At 36.4% G+C, this 13,354-nt stretch overlaps 1 protein-coding gene across 3 annotated transcripts in view; it reads right to left on the minus strand.

Moving 5' to 3' along the window:
- The window catches only part of SEPTIN14 (septin 14), a gene marked incomplete at both ends in the record, with an annotated part of 390,465 nt that overhangs the window by 87,653 nt on the left and 289,458 nt on the right, over nt 1–13,354 (minus strand). Inside the window, one exon of one of the 3 annotated variants that reach the window (XM_081053018.1) lies at nt 10,473–10,529. The exons of 1 other annotated variant lie outside the window; for it this stretch is intronic. In XM_081053018.1, the coding sequence (XP_080909144.1) occupies nt 10,473–10,526 (54 nt within the window). Of the gene's footprint in view, nt 1–10,472; nt 10,530–13,354 lie in introns of those variants that run through there. One more of the 3 variants, XM_081053017.1, reaches the window with a different exon arrangement.

Genomic DNA, 13,354 nt, shown 5'->3' on the forward strand with positions numbered 1-13,354 from the left:
AAGCTCTGGAGCCATTTTCCTAATAAAAATAGTGGTAATAACATTATTGGTGTGAATGAAAAAGAGAGAGATGAGAGAGATGTTCTGAAATAATCAAAATAACTTGACAACTAACCAGGTACTATGATAAGTAATAAGAAAATCAGAAGAGAAAGCTAGCATTTTTTGTGTGAGAGAAAAATAATTTTGAGTTTTGAAATTTTAATTTAAGAAAAGTATAAAAATACCTTGAAGGTAATTGGATACATTTGAGAACAGTGAAGGCTTGAAGGCAAGTAAAGAACACACAATGTGATATACAGATAATGTATTATAGAAATGTACACTTGAAACCTATATAATTTTACTAACCATTGTCACCCCAATAAATTTAATAAATAAATCCTCTTGGAACCCTGCCATCATGCTATGCACAAGCCCAGACTACATGGAGAGGCCATGTGTCAGTATTCAGCTGACACCCCCAGCTAAGTTTCCACCACAGAGAGCATTAATTCCAGACTTGAGTGAGAAAACCTCCAAGACTGCAGCCCTGGCAGCCATCCAACTGCAATGACACAGGAGAGCCTGCGTGAGAACCATCTAGCTGAGCCCAGAACCCTGGAGAATATTAATTGTTAATTCTTAATAAAACAATTTCTGGGGAAAGAAAGAAAGAAAGGGCAAAGAAAGGAGGGAAGGAAGGAAGGAAGGAAGGAAGAAAAAGACGCCCAAGAATGTGACATGGGAAATGTCCATTCTCAGGAGGTGAAGAGATGAACCTAAAGAGGAGATGATGAATGACCACACAGGGAAATAGGAAAAAATCAATATAATGTAAACTATAAAAATACTGTGACAAATGATGTCATCAAAATGGCAGAGTGAGGTGAGCCTCTGGAAATCTCCCCTGGAATGTACAACAAATTGAACAGCTATAACTCCACCAAGGACTCTCTGCACAGCAGAGAGGCAAGACAAAGAGGCTCACGACTGAACTCTCCTAAAGGTGGGCAAATTGCATGAACACGGGAGGAGGGAAGGGAGAAGTGTGGAGGCGGAGAGCGCTGGCGAAGGACATGGACCTGGCTCAGAGCTCCAAGCTCGCTGCATCCTGGAACTACCGCAGCTGTGGGAGAGGGAAGAGCTGGGACTGCTAGGGCTCCGTTTATAGCCCACAGGGCTGAGGGGACAGCATATAACACGGCTGAGCCCAATGCTCAAGGCAGAGACCTCGGAGCAAGGATTGAAGGAAGAGAGCTGAATGCGGTGGTTTAAGCCCTCACTGCTGAGCAGAGAATGGAATGCTTAGGCGCTGAGACTGGCCGCCCCCTCCCTACCCTCCCAGAGCTCACCCATCCCCCACATGCCCAGTTCTGGAAGCAGAACAGTAGCAGTGTCAGATCAAAAGAACAGAATATTTGCAGATCTGAGAACTGTGGTCTGCAGACACAGATTCACAGCCCAACTAGTTCTGGCAAAGAAGAAGAAAGCTGTGGAAGCAGGACTGGCTGTGGTGGTGGTCAATGCCATTGCTCTGGCCCACCTCTCAAAACTTACCCCTCCCCTGGCCCCACCTATCTGGGTGGATCCCAGCAGGAGTAAACACAACTGCTGAAACACACAGGCTCTGAATCAGGCACAGGAAGAGCTTTGGAACTTCAAAATCTCCTCATGTCCACAGGGATGTGGTGCCCTATGACCCAGTTGAATGTTAACAGAGCTGAAGACTGCCTTCTAGGGAACCCTCCATTGTGTGAGAAGCTGGAATAGTACAGAGAAAACATAACACTACAGTGTGAGAGAGGAAAAATAGGGTGCAGTCACAGAGAAAATAAAACATTCTACCAATACGTACTGGAAAACAAAAGACCTCTTCCTATCAACCTGTTGCAGAACCCACTCCTGTAGATGACTAGGAAGAGAAATAATAAATCATTAATTGCCATGAATAACCAAGACACAAGACAGCTCAGAAAGAAAATGAAAAGTCTCCAGAAAAGGAACTTAAAGATATGGAAAATATGAGACTTAAATGACAGAGAATTCAAGATTGCGGTTCTGAAAAAACTCAATGAGATGAAAGAAAACACATAAAGGTAGTTTAATGAACTCAGAAATACAATCAAAGAATAACATGAACATTTTACGAAAAAGATTGAAATTTTAAAAAAGAACCAAATAGAATTTCTGGAGATTAAGAACTCAATAGAAGAAGTTAAGAATCAAATAGCCAGCTAAGGTAGTAGAGTTGACCAAATGGAGGAAAGAATCAGTGACATCGAACATAAAAACCTAGAAATGACAAGAATAAAAGAAGAAAGAGACTTGAGACTTCAAAAAATGAAAGAACTCGGGGCCGGCCCGGTGGCTCAGGCGGTTAGAGTTCCATGCTCCTAACTCCGAAGGCTGCCAGTTCGATTCCCATATGGGCCGGTGGGCTCTCAACCACAAGGTTGCCGGTTCAATTCCTCTAGTCCTGCAAGGGATGGTGGGCTTCACCCCCTGCAACTAGCAACGGCAACTGGACCTGGAGCTGGGCTGCGCCCTCCAAAACTAGGATTGAAGGGACAACAACTTGACTTGGAAAAAAAAAAGTCCTGGAAGTGTACACACTGTTCCCCAATAAAGTCCTGTTCCCCTTCCCCAATAAAATCGTTAAAAAAAAAATGAAAGAACTCTACAAGAACTTTCTGACTCCATCAGAAAGAGAAATATAAGAATAATGGGCATACCAGAAGGAAAAGAAAGAAAGAAGGGAACAGAAGTATGTTCAAACAAATAGTCAATGATAACTTCCCAAACTTGTGGAAAGAACTGGATCCTCGAATCCAAGAAGCAAATAGAACACCTAATTACCTCAATCCCAACAGGCCTTCTCCAAGGCACATTGTATTGAAGCTGTCTAAAATCAACGACAAAGAAAGAATCCTCAAGGCAGCCAGGGAAAAGAAGACGGTAACCTACAAAGGAAAGCCCATTAGATTATCATCAGATTTTTCAGCAGAAACTCTACAAGCCAAGAGGGAGTGGAACCAAATATTCAAACTATTGAAAGAGAGAAATTATGAGCCAAGAATAATATACCCAGCAAAGATATTCTTTAGATATGAAGAAGGAATAAAGACCTTTCCAGACATACAGAAACTGAGGGAATTTTCTAATACAAGACCTGCACTACAAGAAATACTAAAGGAGACTATTCGACCACCATCAACAGGGACAATTTCTGTCATCAATACATAAAAACGGGGAGAGTAAAGGTATGAACCAAAATATAAGACTAGAGAAAGTAGATAAGCTGAAGAAAACGGAATACTCTAAATATCAAACTTTCTTTTACATAAACTTAAGCGCAACCACTAAAAAAAAAATCCAAAACTAAAATACATACTGTAATAAAAGAAGAAACAGAGGAAAACATCATAGAATACCACCACACAGAAATAATAGACAACAACAAAAAGGCAAAGAAACAATGGAGACACAGCCATACCAGAAAACTAAAGACAGAATGACAGGAAATCCTCATGTATCAAAAATCATCCTAAATGTAAATGGACTGAACTCACCAATAAACAGGCACAGAGTACCAGATTGGATCAAAAACTAACCCAATCACATGTGTCTCCAAGAGACATATCTCAGCTACAAGGACAAGCATAGACTCAAAGTGAAAGGGTGGAAATTGACAATCCAAGCAAATGGTACCCAGGGAAAATCAATTGTAGCCATAATGATATCAGATGAAACAGACTTCAGGGTGAAAAAGATAACAAGAGACAAAGATGGACATTTCATAACAGTAAAGAGGACTATACAACAAGAAGACATAACAGTCATCAATATCTATGCCCCCAATCAGGGAGCACCAAAATATACCAAGCAACTACTAACAGAACTAAAGGCAGAAATGGACCAAAACACAATTATACTAGGAGACCTAAATACATCATTGACAGGTATGGATAGATCATCCAAACAGAAAATAAATAACAAAATAGCAGCCCTAAATGACACATTAGATGAAATGGACATAATTGACATTTATAGAGCACTTAATCCTAAAACATCAGACTATACATTCTTTTCGAGTGTACATGGAACATTCTCAAGGGTAGACCATACATTGGGACATAAAACTAACCTCAGCCAACTTAAGAAGATGGAAATCATACCAAGCATATTCTCTGATCACAAGGCTTTGAAATTGGATATCAACTGAAAAAAGAAAGCATGAAAAACGAAAAATACATGGAGATTAAACAACATACTTTTAAAGAACAACTCGGTCAAAGAAGAAATTAGAGGAGAGATCAAAAGACACATAGAAACAAACGAGAATGAAAATACACCCAACCAAAATTTTTGGGATGCAGCGAAAGCAGTTTTAAGAGGGAAGTTTATATGATTACAGGCCTATCTCAAGAAACAAGGAAATCGCAAATAAATAACCTCATGTTACACCTTAAAGAACTAGAAAAAGAAGAAGAAATGAAACCCAAGGTCAGCAGAAGAAAGGAAATAATAAAAATCACAGCGGAACTAAATGAAATAGAGAACAAAAGACAATAGAAAAAATTAATGTGACAAAGAGCTGGTTTTTTGAAACAATTCACAAAATTGACAAACCCTTGGCTAGACTCACTAAGATAAAAAGAGAGAGGACACTAATGAACAAAATCAGAAATGAAAAAGGGGGAAGTTATCACAGATGCCCCAGAAATACAAAGGATCATCCAAAAATACTATGAAGGACTATATGCCACCAAATTCAATAACCTAGAAGAAATGGACAAATTCTTAGAAACATATAACGTTCCTAGGCTGAGCCATGAAGAACTGGAAAATCTAAACAGACCGATCACCAGTAACGAAATTGAATCACTCATCCAAAACCTTCCCAAAAACATAGTGTTGGAATTCCTCACCAGAGCAACCAGGCAAGAGAAAGAAGTAAAAGGCATCCAAATTTGAATGAAAAAGTTAAATTATCGCTCTTTGCAGATGATATGATGCTCTATATAGAAAACCCTGAAAACTCCACCAAAAAGCTGTTGGAAACAATCAACAAATACAGTAAAGTTGCTGGCTACAAAATCAATGTACAGAAGTCCATTGCATTCCTATGCACTAACAATGAAATCTCAGTAAACGAAATACAAAAAACAATTCCTTTTCTAATTGCAGCAAAAAGAATAAAATACCTAGGAATAAAGTTAACCTAGGATGTGAAGGACCTATATGCTGAAAACTATAAGACATTTTAAAAAGAAATTGAAGAAGACAGAAATAAATGGAAAGACATTCCGTGCTCATGGACTGGAAGAATAAACATAGTTAAAATGGCCATATTACCCAAAGCAATATACAGATTTAATGCCATCCCCATGACAATCTCAATGGAATTTTTAAAGACATAGAACAAAAAATCATCAGATTAGTTTGGAACCACAAAAGACCCCGAATAGCCAAAGCAATCTTAAGAAGAGAGAACAATACTGGAGGTATCACACTCCCTGACTTTAGCTTGTACTACAGGGCTACAATAATTAAACAGCATGGTATTGGCAGAAAAACAGACACTTAGACCAATGGAGTAGAATTGAGAACTCAGAAGTAAACCCACATAAGTATGGACAACTAATTTTTGAGAAAGAAGCAAAAATCCTACAATGGCGAACAAACAGTCTCTTCAATGAATGGGGCTGGGAGAATTGGAAAGTCACATGCAAAAGAATGAAACTGGACTGCTATCTGTCACCATGTACCAAAATTAATTCAAAATGGATCAAAGACTTAAGCATAAGACCTGACACAATAAACTGCATAGAAGAAAACATAGGTACTAAACTGTGGACCTTGGGTTCAAAGAGTATTTTATGAATTTGTCTCCAAAGGCAAGGGAAGTAAAAGCTAAAATAAATGAATGAGACTATATCAAACTTAAAAGCTTCTGCACAGCTAAAGAAACCATCGACAAAAAAAGAGGCAACCAACTGTATGGGAGAAGATTTCTGCCAGTAGTGCCTCCGATAAGGGACTAATATCCAAAATATACAAGGAACTCATGCAACTCAACAACAAAAAAAACAAACAAACCAATTGAAAAATGGGCAGAGGACCTGAAGAGACATTTCTCCAAAGAGGACATACAAATGGCAAATAGACATATGACAAAATGCTCAACATCACTAATCATTAGACAAATGCAAGTGAAAACCACAATGAGGTATCACCTCACCCCAGTTAAAATAGCTATCATGAATAAGACAAATAGTAACAAATGTTGGAGAGACTGTGGAGAAAAAGGAACCCTCATACACTTTTGGTGGGAATTCAAATTGGTGCATTTGCGAATCAAGTCAGTGTGGAAGTTCCTCAAAAAATTACGAATAGAATTACTATATGATCCAGGAATCCTTCTCCTGGGTATCTACCCAAAAATCTGGATACATTTATACATAAAGACAAGTGTACTCCAATGTTCATTGCAGCTTTCTTTATGGTGGCCAAGACATGGAAACAACCAAAATGTCCTTCGATAGGTGAATGGATAAAGAAGTTGTGGTGTATATATACACAATGGAATATTATTCGGCAGTAATAAAAGATGAAATAGGACCATTTGTGACAACATGGATGGATCTTGAGATGACAATGCTAAGCAAAATAAGTCAGACAGAAAAAGCAGAGAACCATATGATTTCACTGATATGTGGTACGTAAGCAAAAAACAAAAGAGTAAGACAAACAAATGAGAAACAAAAACTCATAGACACAGACAATAGTTTAGTAGTAACCAGAGGGTAAGGGGGAGTGAGTGGGTGGTAGGTGATGGTAAGTGGGATCAAATATACGGTGACAAAAGGAGAACTGACTCTGGGTGGTGAACACACAATGTGATTTATAGATGATGTAATACAGAATTGTACACCTGAAATCTATGTAACTTTACTAACAATTGTTACCTCAATAAAGTTTAGTTTAAAAAATGAAGAAGAAAAAATAAATAAATAAGAAAATATTGTGACAGGTGAGAAAACTAGGTGAAATCCAGAAGAATTAAGCATATTATGTTAAACTTACCACCCATGGTTTAATGGCAAATGAAGTTTAATAAAAGCATAAAAAGACAAAGGAAACTGGTTTGATTATAAAAGTAAAAATTTAATACTGTAATATAACTTCAGAGATAAACCTATGGTGATAAGTGTATCCAGATAAAAAATGGGCAGTATGAACTTATCTCTGCTGGTTGAACCTTTCTTGGAAATGCATCTTTAACTCTAAGAGGAACACCAGAACACTGCATACGTCCATGTTTTGCATAATTCCTGGTATGGTGTTGGTGATCATTATATAGCCTGGAAGAAAAGAAGCAAGATAGGGAGAAAAGAAAAGTAAAAGGGAGAATTACAGGAAGAGAGGGAGAGAGAGAAATGAAGGAAAGAAAATAAAAGAGAGTGACTAGACTAATAACAGAACTTAAGGTAAAACATTATGTGAGAAGAGAGTAGATTGTAAAAGTTCTCATCACAACATTAAAAAATAATTATAGTCACATGGGGTTAAGTATGTTAAGTAAACCTACTGTGGTAATCACTTTGCAATATGCTAATATACATATATCAAATCATTATGTTGCACACCTAAAACGAATACAATGTTATATGTTAATTACATCTTAATTTTTAAAAATATATGAGAAAACTGAATGTTTTAAGTATGAACAAAATATGCGTCTTAGAGAAATAGACCTGAAAACACATGAAGGCTATCAAATTTTAGTATATGTGCTGCCGAAGCGAGCACATGAAGGCTATCAAATGAAAGAGGGATTGCACTTATTTTGCAGCACTCAGTGAAATGGCAAAAGGACAAGTTCAAGGGTCTAATTTCATACAATATATAAGAAGGATTTTCTCATAAAGTTATCCAAAAATTAAATGGGTTTATTTAAGCCTTGAATTCCAGTACAAGAGAGAGATTAAAAGAAAAAAATCAGGGGACTGACTGGCCTGGTAGCTCAGGCTGTTAGAGCTCCATACTCCTGACTCCGAAGGCTGCCGGTTCGATTCCCACATGGGCCAGTGGGCTCTCAACCACAAGGTTGCCAGTTCAATTCTTCGAGTCCCGCAAGGGATGGTGGGCTGTGCCCCCTGCAACTAGCAACGGTGACTGGACCTGGAGCTGAGCTGTGTCCTCCACAACTAAGACTGAAAGGACGACAACTTAAAGCTGAGCTATGTCCTCCACAACTAAGATTGAAAGGACAACAACTTGACTTGGAAAACAAAAATCAGGAACTCTCACATATTGTTGGTTGAAGTGTAAATTGGCATATATTTATAGAGTCATTTGGTAATTGCTATCAAATATAAACTTGCATATCCTTTCTGACCCAACAATTTCCTTTCTAGGAAAATATTTCAACATGTATGAGAAAAGATATATAGAATATTCAATGCAGACTTGTACCAAATAGCAAAAAAAATATTATTGAAAAAGTACATTCATAACAGCAAAAATACAGAACTATTCAAAAGAATAAGGTTTATCTTGATGTGCTGTTATGAAAAGTTGTCCAAAGATTAGTTTTTTTCTTTTTAATGAAAATTTATTGGGGTGATAATTGTTAGTAAAGTTACATAAGTTTCAGGTGTACAATTCTGTAATACATCATCTATATATCACATTGTGTGCTCACCACCCAGAATCAGTTCTCCTTCCATCACCATATATTTGATCCCTTTACCCTCATCTACCACCCCCCACCACCCCTTACTGTCTGGTAAGAGAGTCTAAACTATTGTCTGTGTCTATGAGTTTTTGTTTCTTCATTGGTTTGTCTTGTTCCTTTGTTGATTTCAATTTTATATACCACATATCAGTGAAATTATATGGTTCTCTACTTTTTCTGTCTAACAATGAGATATTACTTCACACCAGTTAGAAAGGCTATCATCAACAAGACAAATAATAACAAGTGTTGGAGAGACTGTGGAGAAAAAAGAACCCTCATAAACTGTTGGTGGGGATGCAGACTGGAGCAGCCTCTATGGAAGGCAGTGTGGAGGTTCCCCCCAAAAAATCTGAAAACATTTGTCCATAAAGATATATGTGCTCTGATGTCCACTGAAGTTTTTTTTCATGGTGGCCAAGACATGGAAACAACCACAGTGTCCTTTGATAAATGATTGGATAAAGAAGACGTGATATATACACAGAATGGAATACTATTCTGCCATAAGGAAAGATGAGAGTGCCATTTGTGACAATATGGATGGATCTTGATGTTATTATGCTAAGGAAAGATTAGTTATTGCTGGTTTAAACAAAAACAGGTTGAGAGGAAAGTTTTCTCTTCCCTATTGTTTGAAATTTTCTTTTATTAATGTGAGAATATTATTTTAATATTTAAAAGGGAAAATAAACTAAGTTGCCAATTGTAAAAAGGTTCAAAACAGGTTACTTGCTGAAGATTACTTGCTGAAGCGTTTATAGCAAGCATTTTTATATCAGATTAAATTTTGACTAACTGGCCTTTGGGATCTCTCCTAATTCTAAAATATTATGAGTTTAATGTCTTGTAAACAAAGAAGTACCTACTATGATTTAATGCAGAGGAGGGGTCACAGATAATATGGAATTTGTATAAGCCAGTGGTTTAGTCACTGAAATGACTTTGACGGTAGTTTCATAAAAGCAGTGAAGATAAAAGGCAGATTAAGTAAGGCTTTAAAGGTGTGACTGATAAAAAATAATGGTTGAGTAAGCCATTCATTCCAGAGGAGTAACAATAAGAATAAAGAGAGAGAAAATATGGTAGTTTGGTAGTTAAAAATAAAATATAGAAAAACATGCATGTTTGGAGGAAGAGAAAATACCAAGAAGAGACCCTTTAGTTATAAAGAGATAAATAACACTATTTAATATAGTTCAATACTCATATATATATTTGATATTTTGGTCAAAAGGATCTAAAACCCACTTTTCACCCATTCAGACATACTATTCTTTCTTTTAGTGTAAATTTTTATGTTAATTATTATATGTTTTCCCTTGTACAGAGGCTCATCTTAAAATGGAAGTTGGTTCAATCTCCCACTCAGTAAAGTAACAAACAAGCAGTCCCTCAACCACTTCCTAAAATAACTTCATTTAAAAGTTATTTATTAAAATACATAAAATTCCACAAATATATGCATCAAAATATCACTATTTTTGTTACCTAATGGGAGGTTCTAGAGTTTTAACTTGTTATTCTCTTGTGTTAAATAGGAATAACTGTTTGCACTACAAAAAAGGTCTTCAGACTCAAGAAACATGCAACAATTATTTAAACCATCATTGACTCCAATTAGTATAAAAGTTAATTCATGTCCAAACATAATAAACATAACCCTTTATCACCTAGGTTTATCCCAGTTTATATTTTGAAACTACGCAAAGTACAAAATGAAGAATTCTATTTGAAAGGTGTACTCAACTGTGTCTTCATCATCGGGTATTTGTGTGGGCATACACATTGGTTTTTCTGCCATGCCAGACTGAAAGAGCTGAAAACAAAAAACAAAACCCTTTTAAAACTACTTTAAAGGGCTATATTTTTACAATATAATTTAGATCAATAAGGGAGTCTAATGTAGACATTATCCCAGGTTTTGGCTTTCAGTCTATACTATTGATCCGTTTTAAACTGTGGCTGTTTTGCTAGACAGGCTTCTATATAATATATAAATTTCAACTTGTATAATAATACATTTAACCATAAACATGCAAAAATCATCCAAAGAAAGGTAAACTCCATTTTTAAATAAGAGCATTCTTCTTCTTTAAAGGACTCTCTGAGCATGAGAAGGGAAATAGGAAATTTTGCTTTCAAAAGTGCTAAAAGAACCAGGAAAACATTTATAAGTACTTACCTTTCCAGAGTAGATAACCAGAAGAGGGCTGGGGTGTTACAGTGTACTTACTTAAAGAGAATTGGAAAAGCAAAGTTTATAAAATCTAAACAGTCCTTTAGACATTAAACTAAATGAACGATGATTCTCATTGATGAAGTATGTATTATGCGCCTAGCATTGTGCTGAGTGCTTATGTGCTTTGCCTCCTTTAGTCCTTATGATAGATATGAGATACATATATTTTCATTACTATATGCCAGGTCACGTAATTCAGATTCAGAAAAATTAAGTAACTTACCTGCCCAAGATTTCAGCTATGCAGCTTACACAAGTCTGAACTGACTCCAAAACTGGTGTTCTTTCTATTAGTGGACCAAATAGTCACTTTGTTTGCAACTGTTTGGAAGAAGGGAGGAGAGGTACAAAAGAGCACGTTGTGCTGATTTTTAAGCAGTACTGCCTTAGAAGGACATCTTACCCTATTTTTGAGTACAACACAAAGATAATGAGAAAAGGAGACATGTTTTAAAAGAAAATATTATAGATAGGTACAGCACAGAGAAAAGCAAACAGAATTAAAGGATGGCTCTGTTTATATACCTTCATTTGATATATCCTGAGAATTATTCCACATTAATATATAGATTTACTGACTTTTTCCTAGTGGTAAATGGTATTCTCTAATATAGATAGTGTTCCAGACTACAGTATGTTTTACTCCAGTCTGGAATGTATAAGATTATGTACTATTTAGCAGACATTAACAGTGAATATTGCAGTGATTTCCTGTCTTTAATTACAATCAATAGTAAACATTTAAACCACTGAAAAAAGATGCCTTAATGACTTCTTATATTTACCTCTTTCAGAATTCAAAGTACGTTACTTTAACTTCAAGAGTCTCAAGTTTCAGTTATGCAGATGATAAAAATTCTAGAGATCTAATATACAACATGTGACTATAGTTAATAATACTATATTGTGCACTTGAAATTTCCTAAAAGAGTAGCTCTTAAGTATTCTTTTTCCTTAATTTATTGGTGTGACAATTGTTAGTGAAATTACATGGATTTCAGGTGTACAATTATGTATTACATCATCTATAAATCCCAATGTGTGTTCACCACCGAGACTCAGTTCTCCTTCCATCACCATATATTTGATACCCCTTACACTCATCTCCCTCCCCCCACCCCCTCACCCTCTGGTAACCACTAAACTATTGTCTGTGTCTATGAGTTTTCTTTCTCATTTTTTTTCTCTTTTTCTTTTGTTGTTATTGCATTATATACCACACATCAGTAAAAGCATAGGGTTCTCTGCTTTTTCTGTCTGACTTATTTCGCTTAGAATTATACTCTCAAGATCCATCCATGTTGTCACAAATGTTCCTATATCATCTTTTCTTACTGCCGAATAGTATTCCATTGTGTAGATATACCACAACTTCTTTATCCATTCATCTATCGAAGGACATTTTGGTTGTTTCCATGTCTTAGCCACCGTAAACAAAGCTGCAATGAACATTGGAGCACACGTGTCTTTATGTATAAATGTTTTCAAATTTTTGGGGTAGATACCCAGGAGAGGGATTGATGGTAATTCTATTCATAATTTTTTGAGGAACCTCCACACTGCCTTCCATAACGGCTGCACCAGTCTGCATTCCCACCAACAGTGTATTGAGGGTTCCTTTTTCTCGACAGCCTGTCCAACACTTGTTACTATTTGTCTTGTTGATGATACCCATTCTGACTGGGGTGAGGTAATATCTCATTGTGGTTTCCATTTGCATTTCTCTGATGATTAGCGATGTTGAGCATTTTTTCATATGTCTATTTGCCATTTGTATATCCTCTTTGGAGAAATGTCTCTTCAGGTCCTCTGTCCATTTTTCAATTGGGTTGTTTGTTTTTTTGTTGTTGAGTTTCATGAGTTCCTTGTATATTTTGGATATTAGCCCCTTATCAGAGGAACTGTTTGCGAAAATCTTCTCCCATTCAGTTGGTTGCCTCATTATTTTGTCAATAGTTTCTTTTGCTGTGCAGAAGCTTTTCAGTTTCATATAATCCCATTTGTTTATTTTAGTTTTTACTTCCATTGCCTTTGGAGTCAAATTCATAAAATGCTCTTTGAACCCAAGGTCCATAAGTTTAGTACCTATGTTTTCTTCGATGCAGTTTATTGTGTCAGGTCTTATGCTTAAGTCTTTGATCCATTTTGAATTAATTTTGGTACATGGTGAGAGATAGCAGTCCAGTTTCATTCTTTTGCACGTAGCTATCCAATTCTGCCAGCACCATTTATTGAAGAGGCTGTCTTTCCTCCATTGTATGTTTTTAGCGTCTTTGTCAAAAATTATCTGTCCATATTTATGTGGTTTTATTTCTGGGTTCTCAATTCTATTCCATTGGTCTATGTGTCTGTTTTTCCGCCAATACCAAGCTGTTTTGATTATTGTAGCC

The sequence above is a fragment of the Rhinolophus hipposideros genome (genome assembly GCF_964194185.1).
Source record: "Rhinolophus hipposideros genome assembly, chromosome: 7".
In the NCBI taxonomy this organism is placed as follows: domain Eukaryota; kingdom Metazoa; phylum Chordata; class Mammalia; order Chiroptera; family Rhinolophidae; genus Rhinolophus; species Rhinolophus hipposideros.